Raw genomic sequence first — 14,595 nt, forward strand, 5'->3', positions numbered from 1 at the left:
AAATTTCCGCCCCAATAATTCCTGTCGGATCCGGCTGGAGCGCGGCTGGAGAGCACCGAGCTGGGGGTCCTGCTGCTGCTGGGGGTCCTGCTGATCCTGGGGGGGTCCTGCTCATCCTGGGGGTCCTGCTGATCCTGGGGGGGGTCTCTGCTGATCCTGGGGGGGTCCCTGTTCTTCCTGGGGGTCCCTGTTGTTCCTGGGAGTCCCTGCTGCTCCTGGGGGGGGGGGGGTCCCCACTGCTCCTGGAGGGGTCTCTGCTGCTCCTGGGGGTCTCTGCTGATCCTGGGGGTCCTCACTGCTCCTGGGGGTCCCTCACTGCTCCTGGGGGTCCTCACTGCTCCTGGGGGTCCCTCACTGCTCCTGGGGGTCCTCACTGCTCCTGGGGGAGGGTTCTCACTGCTCCTGGGGGTCCCTCACTGCTCCTGGGGGTCCTCACTGCTCCTGGGGGTCCCAGGGCACCCCATGACCACCAGGTTGGGGTTGGGGGGTCCCTGCCCCCCCCAGGCCGGTGGGGAGTGACCCCTGCCCACCCCCCAGCCCCCTCCCCAGGGATGCTCCCCGCGCTGCTGCAGCTGCTGCAGGAATTCCCGGGTGGCGCCCCCCGCCCCGTGCCCCCCCAGCCCCCCGGGCCCCGTCCCACACTGAGGGTCTCCCTGTGCAGCTCCTGCCTGGGGCTGCCCCCCCGCGATGGCTCCGGGCACGGGCAGGAGGAGAAGGTACCGGGACCACCCCCCGACCTGCGCTTGGGGGTCCGGCTGGGGGGTGGGGGCGCCACAGGGGGGCGAGGGGCCCACCCTGGCATGGAGTGGCTGTGGGGGGCTCGGGATGTGTCCTCGGTGCTTGTTCGGGGGGGTTTAGGGGGTTATATAAATATATATATATTTTTTTTAAATAATATATATAAAGCTCTGGCTTTGTATTATTTATATATGTAAATATATATATTTATTTTTATATATCTCTTTATTTATTTATTTATTTATATAAATATATAATGAAAATATATTATATATTTATATATAAAATATATTTATATATATTTATTTATATATATAAAAATATATGTTTATGACATATTTATATTTATTTATATAAATATATTTATATATATATTTATTTTTATATATTTATATATATAAAAATATATATTTATTACATATATTTATATTTATTTATATAAATACATATATTCATTTAGATATAAAATATATATATTTACATAATATATATAAAGCTCTGCCTTTATATTATTTATATATATAAATATATTTATTTACATATATATTTATATATATAAATATATATTTATTATATATATTTATATTTATATTTTTATATAAAAATAGATATAGATATTTAAATAATATATCTAAAGCTCTGGCTGTGCATGGCAGGGTCACCCCAGCCCCCCCAGTGATACCCTCGGGGTTGTGGGGCCGGTGGGGCAGGTGGGAGGGGATAATTCCCATCCCCTCCCTGTGGGGCAGCAGCAGATGGAGCCCCACGAGGGGCCTGGAGGGACCAGGGGGTGCAGGGGGACTGTGACCCCCATGGGGCAGATGTGGGGCTGGGACCCCTGTGGGGTGGGCTGTGGGTCACCTCTCACCCTTGTTGTGGGGCTGTGGGGCTGTGACCCCTGTGGGGCAGCCCCAGGGATGGCCAGGACCCTGTGGGGCAGCCCCAGGGATGGAGGGATGGCCAGACCCTGTGGGGCAGCCCCAGGGATGGCCAGACCCTGTGGGGCAGCCCCAGGGATGGCCAGACCCTGTGGGGCAGCCCCAGGGATGACCAGGACCCTGTGGGGCAGCCCCAGGGATGACCAGGACCCTGTGGGGCAGCCCCAGAGATGGAGGGATGACCAGGACCCTGTGGGGCAGCCCCAGGGATGACCAGGGCCCTGTGGGGCAGCCCCAGGGATGACCAGGGCCCTGTGGGGCAGCCCCAGGGATGACCAGGACCCTGTGGGGCAGCCCCAGGGGTGACCAGGACCCTGCAAAGATCCCTGAGGTTCAGCCCCAGCATTTCTGGGTGTTGTACAAAGGGGCTGGGAGTGAGGAGGGGTCTGTGCCCCCCCGATGGGGATGCCAGGGGGTCTGTGCCCCCCCGATGGGGGTACCAGGGGGGCCGCGCCCCCCATGGGGGTGCTGGGGATGGCCACGGCTGAGGGTCCAGGGCACTGTGGTGACTGTGGGTGTTTGGGGTGGGAACTGCCCTGGTGGTGTTTGTGGGGCAGGAGGAGGTTGTGGGGCAGCTCTGTGGTTTTGGGAAGGGGGGGGGTTTATCCCCAGCTGTGCCCACCCTGGAACCCCTGGGGGTGTCCTGCACCCCCTCACTGCCTGGGCTGGGGTCTCTCTGCACCCCCAGACTCACAGAGCTGTTGATTTTGGGAAGGACCTTTAGGACTATCAGGTCCAGTGTTGACCCAGCACCTCTGAGTGGGGACCACATCCCCACCTCTCCCCAGGCTGGGGGTCTAAGCCCTGCAGCCCCCCAGAGACCCTTCCTTGCCTGTGTTGGGGTCCCACCTCACCCCAGAGAGTAACACAGAGACATTGAGGTTATAAAGAGCCCCTAAAACTGTTAAAAAGGGCCCCTAAAACTGTTAAAAAGGGCCCCTAAAACTGGCTCCAAGGCCACCAACTGATGTCCCCTGAGGGAATTGGGGTCAGAGGGGCTGTGAGGTGTTGGGGTGCAGGACTGACCCCCCTGTGTGCCCCCCACCCCAGGTGCTGTCCCTGGGCGCCGACGTCCTCCCCGAGTACAAACTGCAGGCGCCGCGCATCCACCGCTGGACCATCCTGCACTACAGCCCCTTCAAGGCCGTGTGGGACTGGCTGATCCTGCTGCTGGTCATCTACACGGCCATCTTCACCCCTTACTCGGCCGCCTTCCTGCTGAGCGACTCGGAGGAGGCGCAGCGGCACCACTGCGGCTACTCCTGCAGCCCCCTGAACGTGGTGGACCTGATCGTGGACATCATGTTCATCATCGACATCCTCATCAACTTCCGCACCACCTACGTCAACTCCAACGAGGAGGTGGTCAGCCACCCCGCCAAGATCGCCATCCACTACTTCAAGGGCTGGTTCCTCATCGACATGGTGGCCGCCATCCCCTTCGACCTGCTCATCTTCGGCTCTGGCTCTGAGGAGGTGGGTCACCAAAAAAAGAATCGCGCTCGCCCGTCGGGTAGAAGCAGGGAAAAAAAGGTTTGTTATGTGTGGAGGCATAAATGACTTGCAGAGACAAGGTGCTCTGCAAACCTGAGATGTTCTAGGATAAGGGACAAGGTATTCTGCAAATCTGAGTTGTTTTAGAATGTGTGGTTTTATTGCAAGGGTGGAAAGGGTTTTGCCTTCAGGTACCAGCCTGGGCTAGAGGGAAGTCCCAGAGAGAGAAGGAAAGAGAGCAAGAGGGGTAGAAGCAGGGAAAAGAAGGTTTATTATGTGTAGAGGTATCTGTGACTTGCAGGGATAAGGTGTTCTGCAAACCTGAGATATTCTAGGATAAGGGACAAGGTACTCTGCAAATCTGAGATATTCTAGAATATGTGGTGCTCTGCACACCTGAGACATTTTAGAATATGTAGTTTTATTGCAAGGGTGGTGGGTAAAGAGGGTTTTGCCTTCAGGCACCAGCCTGGGCTGGAGGGAAGTCCCAGAGAGAGCAAAGAGGGGTAGAAGCAGGAAAAGAAGGTTTGTTACGTGTAGAGGCATCCGAGACTTGTAGGGACAAGGTGCTCTGCAAATTTGAGATATTTTAGGATATGTGGGTTTATTGCAAGGATGGTGGGTAGAAAGGGCTTTGCCTTCAGCCACCAGCCTGGGCTGGAGGGAACCCCAAAGAGAGAGGGAGAATGAGCAAGAGGGGTAGAAACAGGGAAAATAAGGTTTGTTATGTGTAGAGACATCTGTGACTTGCAAGGACAAGGTACTCTGCAAACCTGAGATATTTTAGAATGTGTGGTTTTATTGCAAGGGTGGAAAGGGCTTTGCCTTCAGGCACCAGCCTGGGCTGGAGGGAAGTGCCAGAGAGAGAAGGAGAGAGAGCAAGAGGGGTAGGAGCAGGGAAAAGAAAGAAGGTTTATTATGTGTAGAGGCATGTGTGACTTACAGGGACAAGGTATTTTGCAAATCTGAGATATTTTAGAATATGTAGTTTTATTGCAAGGGTGGTGGGTAAGATGTTTTAGAATGTGTGGTTTTATTGCAAGGGTGGTGGGTAAAGAGGGCTTTGCCTTCAGGCACCAGCCTGGGCTGGAGGGAACCCCAAAGAGAGAGAGAGAGAGAGAGCAAGAGGGGTAGAAACAGGGAAAATAAGGTTTATTATGTGTAGAGGCAGCCGTGACTTACAGGGACAAGGTGCTCTGCAAACCTGAGATATTTTAGAATGTGTGGTTTTATTGCAAGGGTTGTGGGTAAAGAGGGTTTTTTGCCTTCAGGCACCAGCCTGGGCTGGAGGGAAGTGCCAGAGAAAGAAGGAGAGAGAGCAAAGAGGGTTTGGGCTGAGGAGAGGGGAGAGAGAGCAAGGGGCAGGGTCAGAGTGCAGGGGGAAGAGCAGGGAAAGGAGAGCGAGGTCCAGAGAGAGCCAGGTCCTGGTTCCAATCCATTCTATCTCCTTTTGTGATGAATATTCTAATTTACAGTGACCAACCAACACAAGACACAAAATCCTATAGAATCTCCACACAGCCTATAAGAACTACTACATTACCATGTGTTATATTTTAAACTCTAAAAACGACTCTTTAGACTTTTCTGTTTTGCTGCATTGACCTTTGGATCCCTCAGGCAGCAGAAGGGGATTGTTCAATCCAAAGGGATTCTCCTCCAGCTGCCCAGGCTGTTGTCTTCAGGTTCTATAGTAACTAAACTCAGTGTCCTACAACTCAAATTAAGCTTCCATTTCTATCTCGATTACAGGTTTCACATTTTCAGAATCTTTTGCCAAGCAATCATGTTTATAAGGTTTCCCTGATTCACCTTTCCCAACAATTATGATTTAGGGTTTATAGAGTATTTGGGATTTGGTCAAGGATTGGTCAATGAGAGGAAACACCTCTCTGACCCCAGTGGTCAATACAGAAATCCATCACTGAAAGGAATGAAAACAATATAGATTGTTTTGAGAGACTTTGAAGAAAAGTATGTAAACAATCATCAGAAGGCTCAGCATTATGGCAATAGAGGTGACACAGGGGACATGAGGGACAGGGCAGGGGGTGGCAGTGCCAGCTGGGGTTGTTTTGGGGCTGGGGGTTGGAAATATCCCCCTGAAAACTCCTGGGGGTTCCTTGGCCAGCTCAGGTCCTTGAGAGGCTTTGGACAAGACAAAAGATCCCAAAAGAGGCTTTTTCCCCCGGGATTAATCCAAGGAGTTTATTCTCGAAAGGTTCCAGGGGAGAAAAAGAATGAACAAGGAGGATCAAGGCCTTTTTTAGTCAGGAAAAGAGAGCTGGACCTCAGCCAGTGAGGTCAGGAAAGGAAGGAAGGGTCAAACTACGTGGTTACAGACTTTAGGGGTCCTGGGGAAAAAAACATTCCCCAGAGAAATACAACAGGGGTTGTGTTTGGGGGTCCCACCTGTGCCCCCAGTGCTGGGGTGGGTGTTGGGGTGGTGGGTGCTGTTCCCTGGGTGTTGGGTGGTTCCCTGGGTGCTGGTGGTGGGTGCTGTTCCCTGGGTGTTGGGGTCAACCCTGGGTGTTGGGGTGGTGGGTGCTGTTCCCTGGGTGTTGGGGTCACCCCTGGGTGTTGGGGTGGTGGGTGCTGTTCCCTGGGTGGTGGGTGCTGTTCCCTGGGTGTTGGGGTGGTGGGTGCTGTTCCCTGGGTGGTGGGTGCTGTTCCCTGGGTGTTGGGGTGGTGGGTGCTGTTCCCTGGGTGTTGGGGTGGTGGGTGTTGGGGTATTGGGTGGTTCCCTGGGTGCTGGGGTCTCCCATGGGGAGTCCCTGGGGGTCCCAGAGGCACCTCCAGGCCAGGACACAGCAGTGCCCCTGGTGACCTTCCCAAACCACCTTTGGGACACCAGGAGCACCTGGGGCTGACATGGGGAGTGGGGCCAGGGGCTCACAGCACCCTCTGCCCCCCCAGGGATGTCCTGGAGACCCCCTTTCCTCCCTCCCCAGCCCCCCTGGGGGCACCTGGGGCAGGGGGCACTCCCAGGGTGGGGGTACCTGACTTGGGGCAGGGACCCCCCAACCCTCCTGGGGTTCTGGGGGTGTCTCTTCACTGCTGACCCCCCCCCCTTTTTCCACCCCCAGACAGTGACACTGGTGGGGCCACTGATGTGGGGAGAGGGGATGGAGCCCCCCAACCCTTCTGTGGGTGCCTGGGGTCTCCCCACCCCCTGTAACCCTTTCCCTGCCATTCCCCATTTGTTGGATTTTGCCCTTTTCTGACCCAGAGATGAGGAAATTGAGAGGTGCTTTAAAAACTTTTATTCTGTTTTTAGTCTCATTTGGAGGATGAGACAATATAGATGTTACAGTTCACGCCATCACAATCAGAAGCCAAACTAGTTTTTAATTACAATACATTATAAGTGTTTTTTGGCCCATCAGCTTTTGCCACAAAATGCTTTTAATGCCTTAAAGCCAATAATCTAAAATCACCCCTCATGGGTCCTGCTACAATGCACCTTTCATAGATTTATTTCTCCAAAATATCCAGTCTTATTTGCAAGGCCATCATTTGAAACATTTCCAGTCCCATTTCTCTCTCAACAACGTCCATCCCATCCCGTGGCATTTTTAAATCAGCATTTCTTACCTCAAGGTTTGCACACAGACACACACACTGTGTGAGTGTCGTGGTTTGAAAGCAAAACCAGTGAGAGGCTCCGAGTCAGAAATACAATTTAATAAGAGGAAAGGAAAATAAAAATAAAATATACAAAAATATAAATACAAATTTATATAAATATATATTTATATAAATATATATTTATATAAATACAAATTTATATAAATATATATTTATATAAATATATATTTATATAAATATAAAATATATATTTATATAAATATAAAATATACAAAATAATACAAAAGAGCACTGACAGAGTCAGAACGCAACCTGAGCAGGGTGGTGGGAGCAGTCCAGGTGAGGGGCTCTTCTGTTACAGTCAGGGACATGAAAAGGACCACACTCACCTGTCAGGTAGAAGAAGGAAAAATAAAGCAGTTTATTATGATTTAGGGTTTATATAGTATTTGGGATTTGGTCAAGGATTGGTCAATGAGAGGAAACACCTCTCTGACCCCAGGGGTCAATCCAGAAGTCCATCACTGAAAGGAATGAAAACAATCCAGATTGTTTTGAGAGACTCCAAAGGAAAATATGTAAACAATCATCAGAAGGCTGAGGATTAGGGCGACAGTCTTCCTGAAGCAGTGATCCCACAGAAAGGTCTGGCAGCTCTGCTCCTCTGGGAATCCAGTGGCTCAGGGCTGCTTGTCCTGTCCCAAATCCCAGATTCTCTCCAGGTGGGAATGCTTGGCTCCTCCCCCTGGGCATTGGGAGCATCTCCCAATGGGATGAGGAGTCGTGCAGTGGCTCCTTGATGGCCCATTAAACAGAGAGAGCTCCTGGAGGGAGTTCCCTGTGAGTCCTGGGCAAGGCATTGATGGGCCATGAGCAGAAGAGCCCAAAGGAGGGGCCTGGGAAAACACTGCCCCACCTGGTTCCAACAGCTCATGGGGATGGGGATGGAATAAATACTGTGTGCACATCCTACACTGCAACACAGGACAACAAGCCTTCCATCAGGCTCTGAGAATCTCGGGGTTTATTGTTTTCTCTCACCCGAGATTTCAAGGCTGGTGGTTCGTGTGGGTCTGAGGGAGAGATTTTCCCTCCTCGACCTCTGAAGGATTTAAATCTGACTCTGTCTCTGGTTCTGTGGTTGGCAGGAGAATGATGAGGAGTCTCAAGGTTTTGGTTTTCTTGGTTTCTCACGTTGTTTATTAATTCTTATCTTACAATTCTTTGTGTCCGGCCAAGGTGTTCACAGCAGCCTGGACACGAGGTGACTGCCCCGTGATGGGAGGTCACTCTGCCTTTATACAGATAATTATGTGGTTATTATTTACAATTCTGTGCCAATGTCCATCACCTGCACTAACAGGGTCATTTCTACTCTGCCCCAACCCACTGAAACTCCCCTGTGCCCACGTCACTGCAGACAATGGAGGCCAAGGGAGAAGAAGAAGAACTTGGGACACCACCCTAAAATCACCATCCTGTCCCTTTGCATCTACATTCCAAAAACCCAAAACTACAAAATCTTCTGCACAGTGATAACCACACCACTGTCTGTTACACATTTGTGACTTGCAATTCTTCTCTGTGTTGGATGTTTTTCTCATGGACCAAAATCAAAGCCTGTGTCCTCCTGGGCTCTGTGCCAGGCAAACCCCCTGCACAGACCCCAGACCCCCCTGGAGAGACCCCAGACCCCCCTGGACAGACCCCAGACCCCCTGCACAGACCCCAGACCCTCCTGGACAGACCCCAGACCCTCTTTCTTGAGTCCCAAGCCTCTCTACTGAGCTCTATGACCTTCCAGGTCACCCAGAGGGATTCCCTGAACTCCAACATGAAAACCCTCCACAAACCCATTTTTTCCCCCTGGACAGACCCCAGACCCCCCTGTACAGACCCCAGACCCTCTTTCTCGAGTCCCAGGCCTCTCTACCAAGATCTGTGACCTTCCAGGGCACCCAGAGCAATGCCCTGGACTCCAACACAAGAACCCTCCACAAACCCATTTTTTCCCCCTGCACAGACCCCAAACCCCCCTGCACAGACCCCAGACCCTCCTGCACAGACCCCAGACCCCCCTGCACAGACCCCAAACCCCCTTGCACAGACCCCAAACTCCCCTGCACAGACCCCAGACCCTCCTGCACAGACCCCAGACCCTCTTTCTTGAGTCCCAAGCCTCTCTACCAAGATCTGTGACCATCCAGGGTGCCCAGAGGGATTCCCTGCACTCCAACACAAAAAACCCTCCACAAACCCATTTTTTCCCCCTCACTTTGCAGACCACCACTCTCATCGGCCTCCTGAAAACCGCCCGGCTGCTGCGCCTGGTGCGGGTGGCGCGGAAACTGGACCGATACTCGGAATACGGAGCGGCCGTGCTCTTCCTGCTGATGTGCACCTTCGCCCTGATCGCCCACTGGCTGGCCTGCATCTGGTACGCCATCGGCAACGTGGAGGGGCAGCGCACGGGCTGGCTGCACGCGCTGGGACAGCAGATTGGGAAGCCCCTGAACGGCAGCTACGGCCCCTCCATCAAGGACAAGTACGTCACGGCGCTCTACTTCACCTTCAGCAGCCTCACCAGCGTGGGCTTCGGGAATGTGTCGCCCAACACCAACTCGGAGAAGATCTTCTCCATCTGCGTCATGCTCATCGGATGTGAGTGGCTGCCGGGGGTGTTGAGAGGGGGTGTGTGAGTGTGTGTGTGCACACCTGTGTATGTGTGTGTGTGTGTGTGTGCACCTGTGTGTGTGTGTGCACACTTGTGTGTATGAGAGAACCTCTGCATGTGTGAGCACCTGTGTGTGTGAGAGAACCTGTGTGTATGAGTGAGCACCTCTGTGTGTGTGTCAGAGCACCTGTGTGGGGGTGAGAGGCTCTGTGTGTGTGTGTGTGCACACCTGTGTGTGTGTGAGAACACCTGTGTGTGTATCCACATCCCCGTGTGTGTGTGTGTGAGCGCCTGTGTGGGGGTGAGAGGCTGTGTGAGCGTGTGTGCACACCCCTCTGTGTGTGTGTGTGCACCTGTGCAGTTGTGAGAGGCTCTGTGTGTGTGTGTGTGTGTGTGTGTGAGAGGCTGTGTGTGTGTCCACACCCCTGTGTGTGTGTGAGCACCTGTGCAGCTGTGAGAGGCTGTGTGTGTGTGAGAGAGGCTGTGTGAGTGTGTGTGTGCACACCTGTGTGTGTGTGTGTGAGCACCTGTGGGGGGCTGAGAGGCTCTGTGTGTGTGTGTGTCTGCACACCTGTGTGTGTGAGAGAACCTCTGTGTGTGTGTATCCACACCCCTGTGTGTGAGAGCACGTGTGTGTGTGAGAGCACCTCTGTGTGTGTGAGCACCTGAGTGTGAGCACCTGTGCAGCTGCGAGAGGCTGTGTGTGTATCTGCACACCTGTGTGTGTGTACACTTGTGTGTGTGTGCATCCACACCTCTGTGTGTGTGTGTGAGAGCACTGGTGCAGCTGTGAGAGGCTGTGTGTGTGTGTGTGCACACCTGTGTGTGTGTGAGAGCACCTGTGTGTGTGTGAGCACCTGGGAGGGTGTGAGAGGCTGTGTGAGTGTGTGTGTGTGTGTCTGCACACCATTGTGTCTGAGAGAACCTCTGTGTGTGTGTGAGCACCTGTGTGGGGGTAAGAGGCTGTGTGAGTGTGTGTGTGCACACCTGTGCGTGTGTGAGAGCACCTGTGTGTGTGTGAGGCTGTGTGTGTGTGCACACCTGTGTATGTGTGTGTGTGAGCACCTCTGCAGCTGTGAAAGGCTATATGAGTGTGCATCCACACACCTGTATATGTGAGCACCTGTAAGTGTGTATCCACACCTGTGTTGTGTATGTTCACACCTCTGTGTGTGTATGTGTGAGTACCTGTGCAGGTGTTAAAGGTTGTGTGAGTGTGTATCCACACACCTGTATGTGCATGAGTGTGAGCACCTGTGTGTGTGTCCAGGTGTGTGTGAGGGCCCCGGGGACACTGGGGGCCTGTCCCCCAGCACCAGCTCCGAGAGGATCATCCCCATCTGTGTTGTGTGGATGGGATGTGGGTGACGGGGGTGTGAGAGCCCCTGTGTGTGTGCAGAGCTGTGTGTGTGTGTGCAGAGCTGTGTGTGTGCAGAGCTGTGTGTGTGCAGATCTGTGTGTGTGTGTGCAGATCTGTGTGTGTGTGCAGAGCTGTGTGTGTGCAGAGCTGTGTGTGTCCCCCCACTCATGTGTCTGCAGAGCTCTGTGTGTGTGTGCAGAGCTGTGTGTGTGCAGAGCTGTGTGTGTGCAGAGCTGTGTGTTTGTCTCCACACGTGTGTGCAGAGCTGTATGTGTGCAGAGCTGTGTGTGTCCCCACACATGTGTGTGCAGAGCTCTGTGTGTGTGTGCAGAGCTGTGTGTGTCTGCAGAGCTCTGTGTGTGTGTGCAGAGCTGTGTGTGTGCAGAGCTGTGTGTGTCCCCACACATGTGTGTGCAGAGCTGTGTGTGTGTGTGCAGAGCTGTGTGTGTGTGCAGAGCTCTGTGTGTCCCCATGTGTGTGCAGAGCCATGTGTGTGTCCCCACATGTGTGTGACACCTGGCTCTGTCCCCACACACACTGGGGTTCTATAGGAGCCCCCCAGGCCCAGTTTTGGGGCCAGCCCTGTTTGTCCCCCTCACTGCCCTCCGAGGTTTGGGGACACTCCGTGTCCTGTCCTCAGGTGACACGGGTGGGTGGGATGTGACTCTGGGGGGCGACAGGAGGTTCTGCAGAGAGATCTGGATCTGTGGGTGGGGACACCTGTGGGTCACACCAGCCCATGGGTCACACCAACCTGTGGGTCACACCAGCCCGTGGGTCACACCAGGCCGTGGGTCACACCATGCTGTGGGTCACACCAGGCCATGGGTCACACCAGCCTGGGGGTCACACCAGGCCATGGGTCACACCTGCCTGTGGGTCACACCAGCCCATGGGTCACACCAGGCCGTGGGTCACACCAGGCCATGGGTCACACCAGGCCATGGGTCACACCAGCCTGTGGGTCACACCAGGCCATGGGTCACACCAGCCTGGGGGTCACACCAGGCCATGGGTCACACCAGCCTGGGGGTCACACCAGGCCATGGGTCACACCAGGCCATGGGTCACACCAGCCTGGGGGTCACACCAGGCCATGGGTCACACCAACCTGTGGGTCACACCAGCCCGTGGGTCACACCAGGCCATGGGTCACACCAGCCCATGGGTCACACCAGCCTGTGGGTCACACCAGCCTGTGGGTCACACCAGGCCATGGGTCACACCAGCCTGGGGGTCACACCAGGCCATGGGTCACACCTGCCTGTGGGTCACACCAGCCCCATGGGTCACACCAGGCCGTGGGTCACACCAGCCTGTGGGTCACACCTGCCCCATGGAGCACCCATGGGTGGGCACAGGGGCTGGGACAGGCCCTGGGGGTGCTGTGCTGGAGGCTGGACACGAGCCCAGGTGTGCCCAGGTGGGCAAGAGGCTGATGGTGGCCCCAGGGCTGTGGCACCCCAGGGTGGGCACAGCCCAGGGCAGGGATTGTCCCCCTGTGCTGGCCCTGCTGAGAGACCCCCTGGAGTCCTGGGGGCAGCTGTGGAGAGACCCTGAGGGGCTGGAGCAGGTCCAGGGAATGGAGCTGGGGAAGGGTCTGGAGCCCCAGGAGGGGCTGAGGGAGCTGGGGAAGGGTCTGGAGCCCCAGGAGGGGCTGAGGGAGCTGGGGAAGGGTCTGGAGCCCCAGGAGGGGCTGAGGGAGCTGGGAAGGGGCTGAGCCTGGAGAAAAGGAGGCTCAGGGGGGACCTTGTGGCTCTGCACGAGTCCCTGACAGGAGGGGACAGCCGGGGGGGATTTGGGATCTGCCCCCAGGGAACAGGGACAGGAGGAGAGGGAATGGCCTTGAGTTGTTCCAGGGAAGGTTTAGTTGGATATTGAGAAAATCCCTTCCCCAAAAGGGTTTTCCAGCCCTGTCCCAGCTGCCCAGGGCAGTGGTGGAGTCCCCTTTGGTGTAGGAATTTAAAAACCCTATGGTTGTGACACTTGGGGACATTTTCAGTGGTGGCCTTGGCAGTTCCTGGGGACAGGTGGGCTGAGGCATCTGGGATTTGCCCTGATGGCAGAGATCTTGGTGACTCTTGGCACTGCTGTGACAATGACACTGTGACAATGGGGACCTCCATGACAATGATCCCCTCACAGTTATGGGGATCTGGTGGTGGGGACCCCTGTGACAATGGGCACTCCAGTGATGATGGGGACCCCTCCGTGATGGTGGGGACCCCCAGTGACAAGAGGTACCCCATGACAATGATCCTCTCACATTTATGGGGGTCTGGTGACAGTGGGAACTTGTGTGGTGATGGGAACCCCTGTGACACCCTCCTGTGATGGTGGGACCCCCAGTGACAATGGGGACCCTCAGTGATGATGGGGACCCCACACTACAGCCCTGCCAGCAGTGGGGGGTTTGGGGTGGGGTTTGGGGGTGCAGAGCCCCCCTGACCCCACTCCCCCAGCGCTGATGTCAGGCAGCATTTTTGGGAACACCTTGGCCACCACCCAGTGCTGGTACTCGGGGACATGGGGACTCTGCAGCCCCGGCCTGGGGAGTGACAGTGGGGTTTGGGGTGGTGTTTGGGGGTGCAGAGCCCCCCTGACCCCGTTCCCCCAGCATTTTTGGGAACACCTCAGCCACTGCCCAGTGCTGGTACCTGAGGACACAGAGGGGGACCCTGTAGCCCTGGCCTGGGGGATGGCAGTGAGGGTTTGGGGTGGAGTTTGGGGTGGGTTTGGGGGTGCAGAGCCCCCCTGACCCCGTTCCCCCAGCACTGATGTTGGGCAGCATTTTTGGGAACACCTAGGCCAGCACCCAGTGCTGTCACCTGGGGACACGGGTACCCTGCAGCCCCAGCCTAGGGGGTGACAATGAGGGTTTGGGGTGGGATTTGAGGGGTGCAGATCCCCCAACATGCCCCCCTCCCCATTACTGATGTAGGGCAGCATTTTTGGGAACACCTCGGCCACCACCCAGTGCTAGGACATGGGGACCCTACAGCCCCAGCCCGGGGGGTGACAATGAGGGTTTGGGGTGGGGTTTGGGGGTGCAGAACCCCCCTGACCCCGCTCCCCCAGCGCTGATGTCGGGCAGCATTTTTGGGAACACTGGATGTGTTTAAAAGGAAACTGGATGTGGCACTCGATGCCATGACCCAGTTGAGGTGTCAGGGCTGGGTTGGACTCGATGATCTTGAAGGTCTCTTCCAACCTGCACATTCTGTGATTCTGGGATTCTGAGACATGGGGACCCTGCAGCCCCAGCCTGGGGGATGGCAGTGGGGATTTGGGGTGGGGTTTGGGGGTGAAGAGCCCCCAACACACCCCGCCAGCATTTTTGAGAACACCTTGGCCACCACCCAATGCTGGCACATGGGCACCCGGAGGGGCACCCTACAGCCCTGGCCTAGGGGATGGCAGTGGGGATTTGGGGTGGGTTTGGGGTGGGGTTTGGGGGTGCAGAGCCCCCCTGACCCCGCTCCCCCAGCGCTGATGTACGCCAGCATCTTCGGGAACGTGTCGGCCATCATCCAGCGGCTGTACTCCGGCACGGCGCGGTACCACACGCAGATGCTGCGGGTGCGCGAGTTCATCCGCTTCCACCAGATCCCCAACCCGCTGCGCCAGCGCCTCGAGGAGTATTTCCAGCACGCCTGGTCCTACACCAACGGCATCGACATGAACGCGGTGAGACCCCAAAAAAACCTCCCTGGGACCCCTCCCCACCACGGCCCTCGGTGCCCCCTCCTCAAGGGAGCGTTACCAGTGCCATGATGGTTTGTTTTGGAGATCTCAAAGTGCAA

The 14,595-nt window shown here is 55.1% G+C and overlaps 1 protein-coding gene across 1 annotated transcript in view; it reads left to right on the forward strand.

Moving 5' to 3' along the window:
• The window catches only part of KCNH2 (potassium voltage-gated channel subfamily H member 2), a gene marked incomplete at both ends in the record, with an annotated part of 48,127 nt that overhangs the window by 24,774 nt on the left and 8,758 nt on the right, over nt 1–14,595 (forward strand). Inside the window, 3 exons of the mRNA XM_083872749.1 lie at nt 2,727–3,152; nt 9,041–9,419; nt 14,280–14,479. Of these exons, the coding sequence (XP_083728875.1) occupies nt 2,727–3,152; nt 9,041–9,419; nt 14,280–14,479 (1,005 nt within the window). The remainder of the gene's footprint in view (nt 1–2,726; nt 3,153–9,040; nt 9,420–14,279; nt 14,480–14,595) is intronic.

The sequence above is a fragment of the Zosterops lateralis genome (genome assembly GCF_965231275.1).
Source record: "Zosterops lateralis genome assembly, chromosome: 1".
Taxonomy (NCBI): Eukaryota; Metazoa; Chordata; class Aves; order Passeriformes; family Zosteropidae; genus Zosterops; species Zosterops lateralis.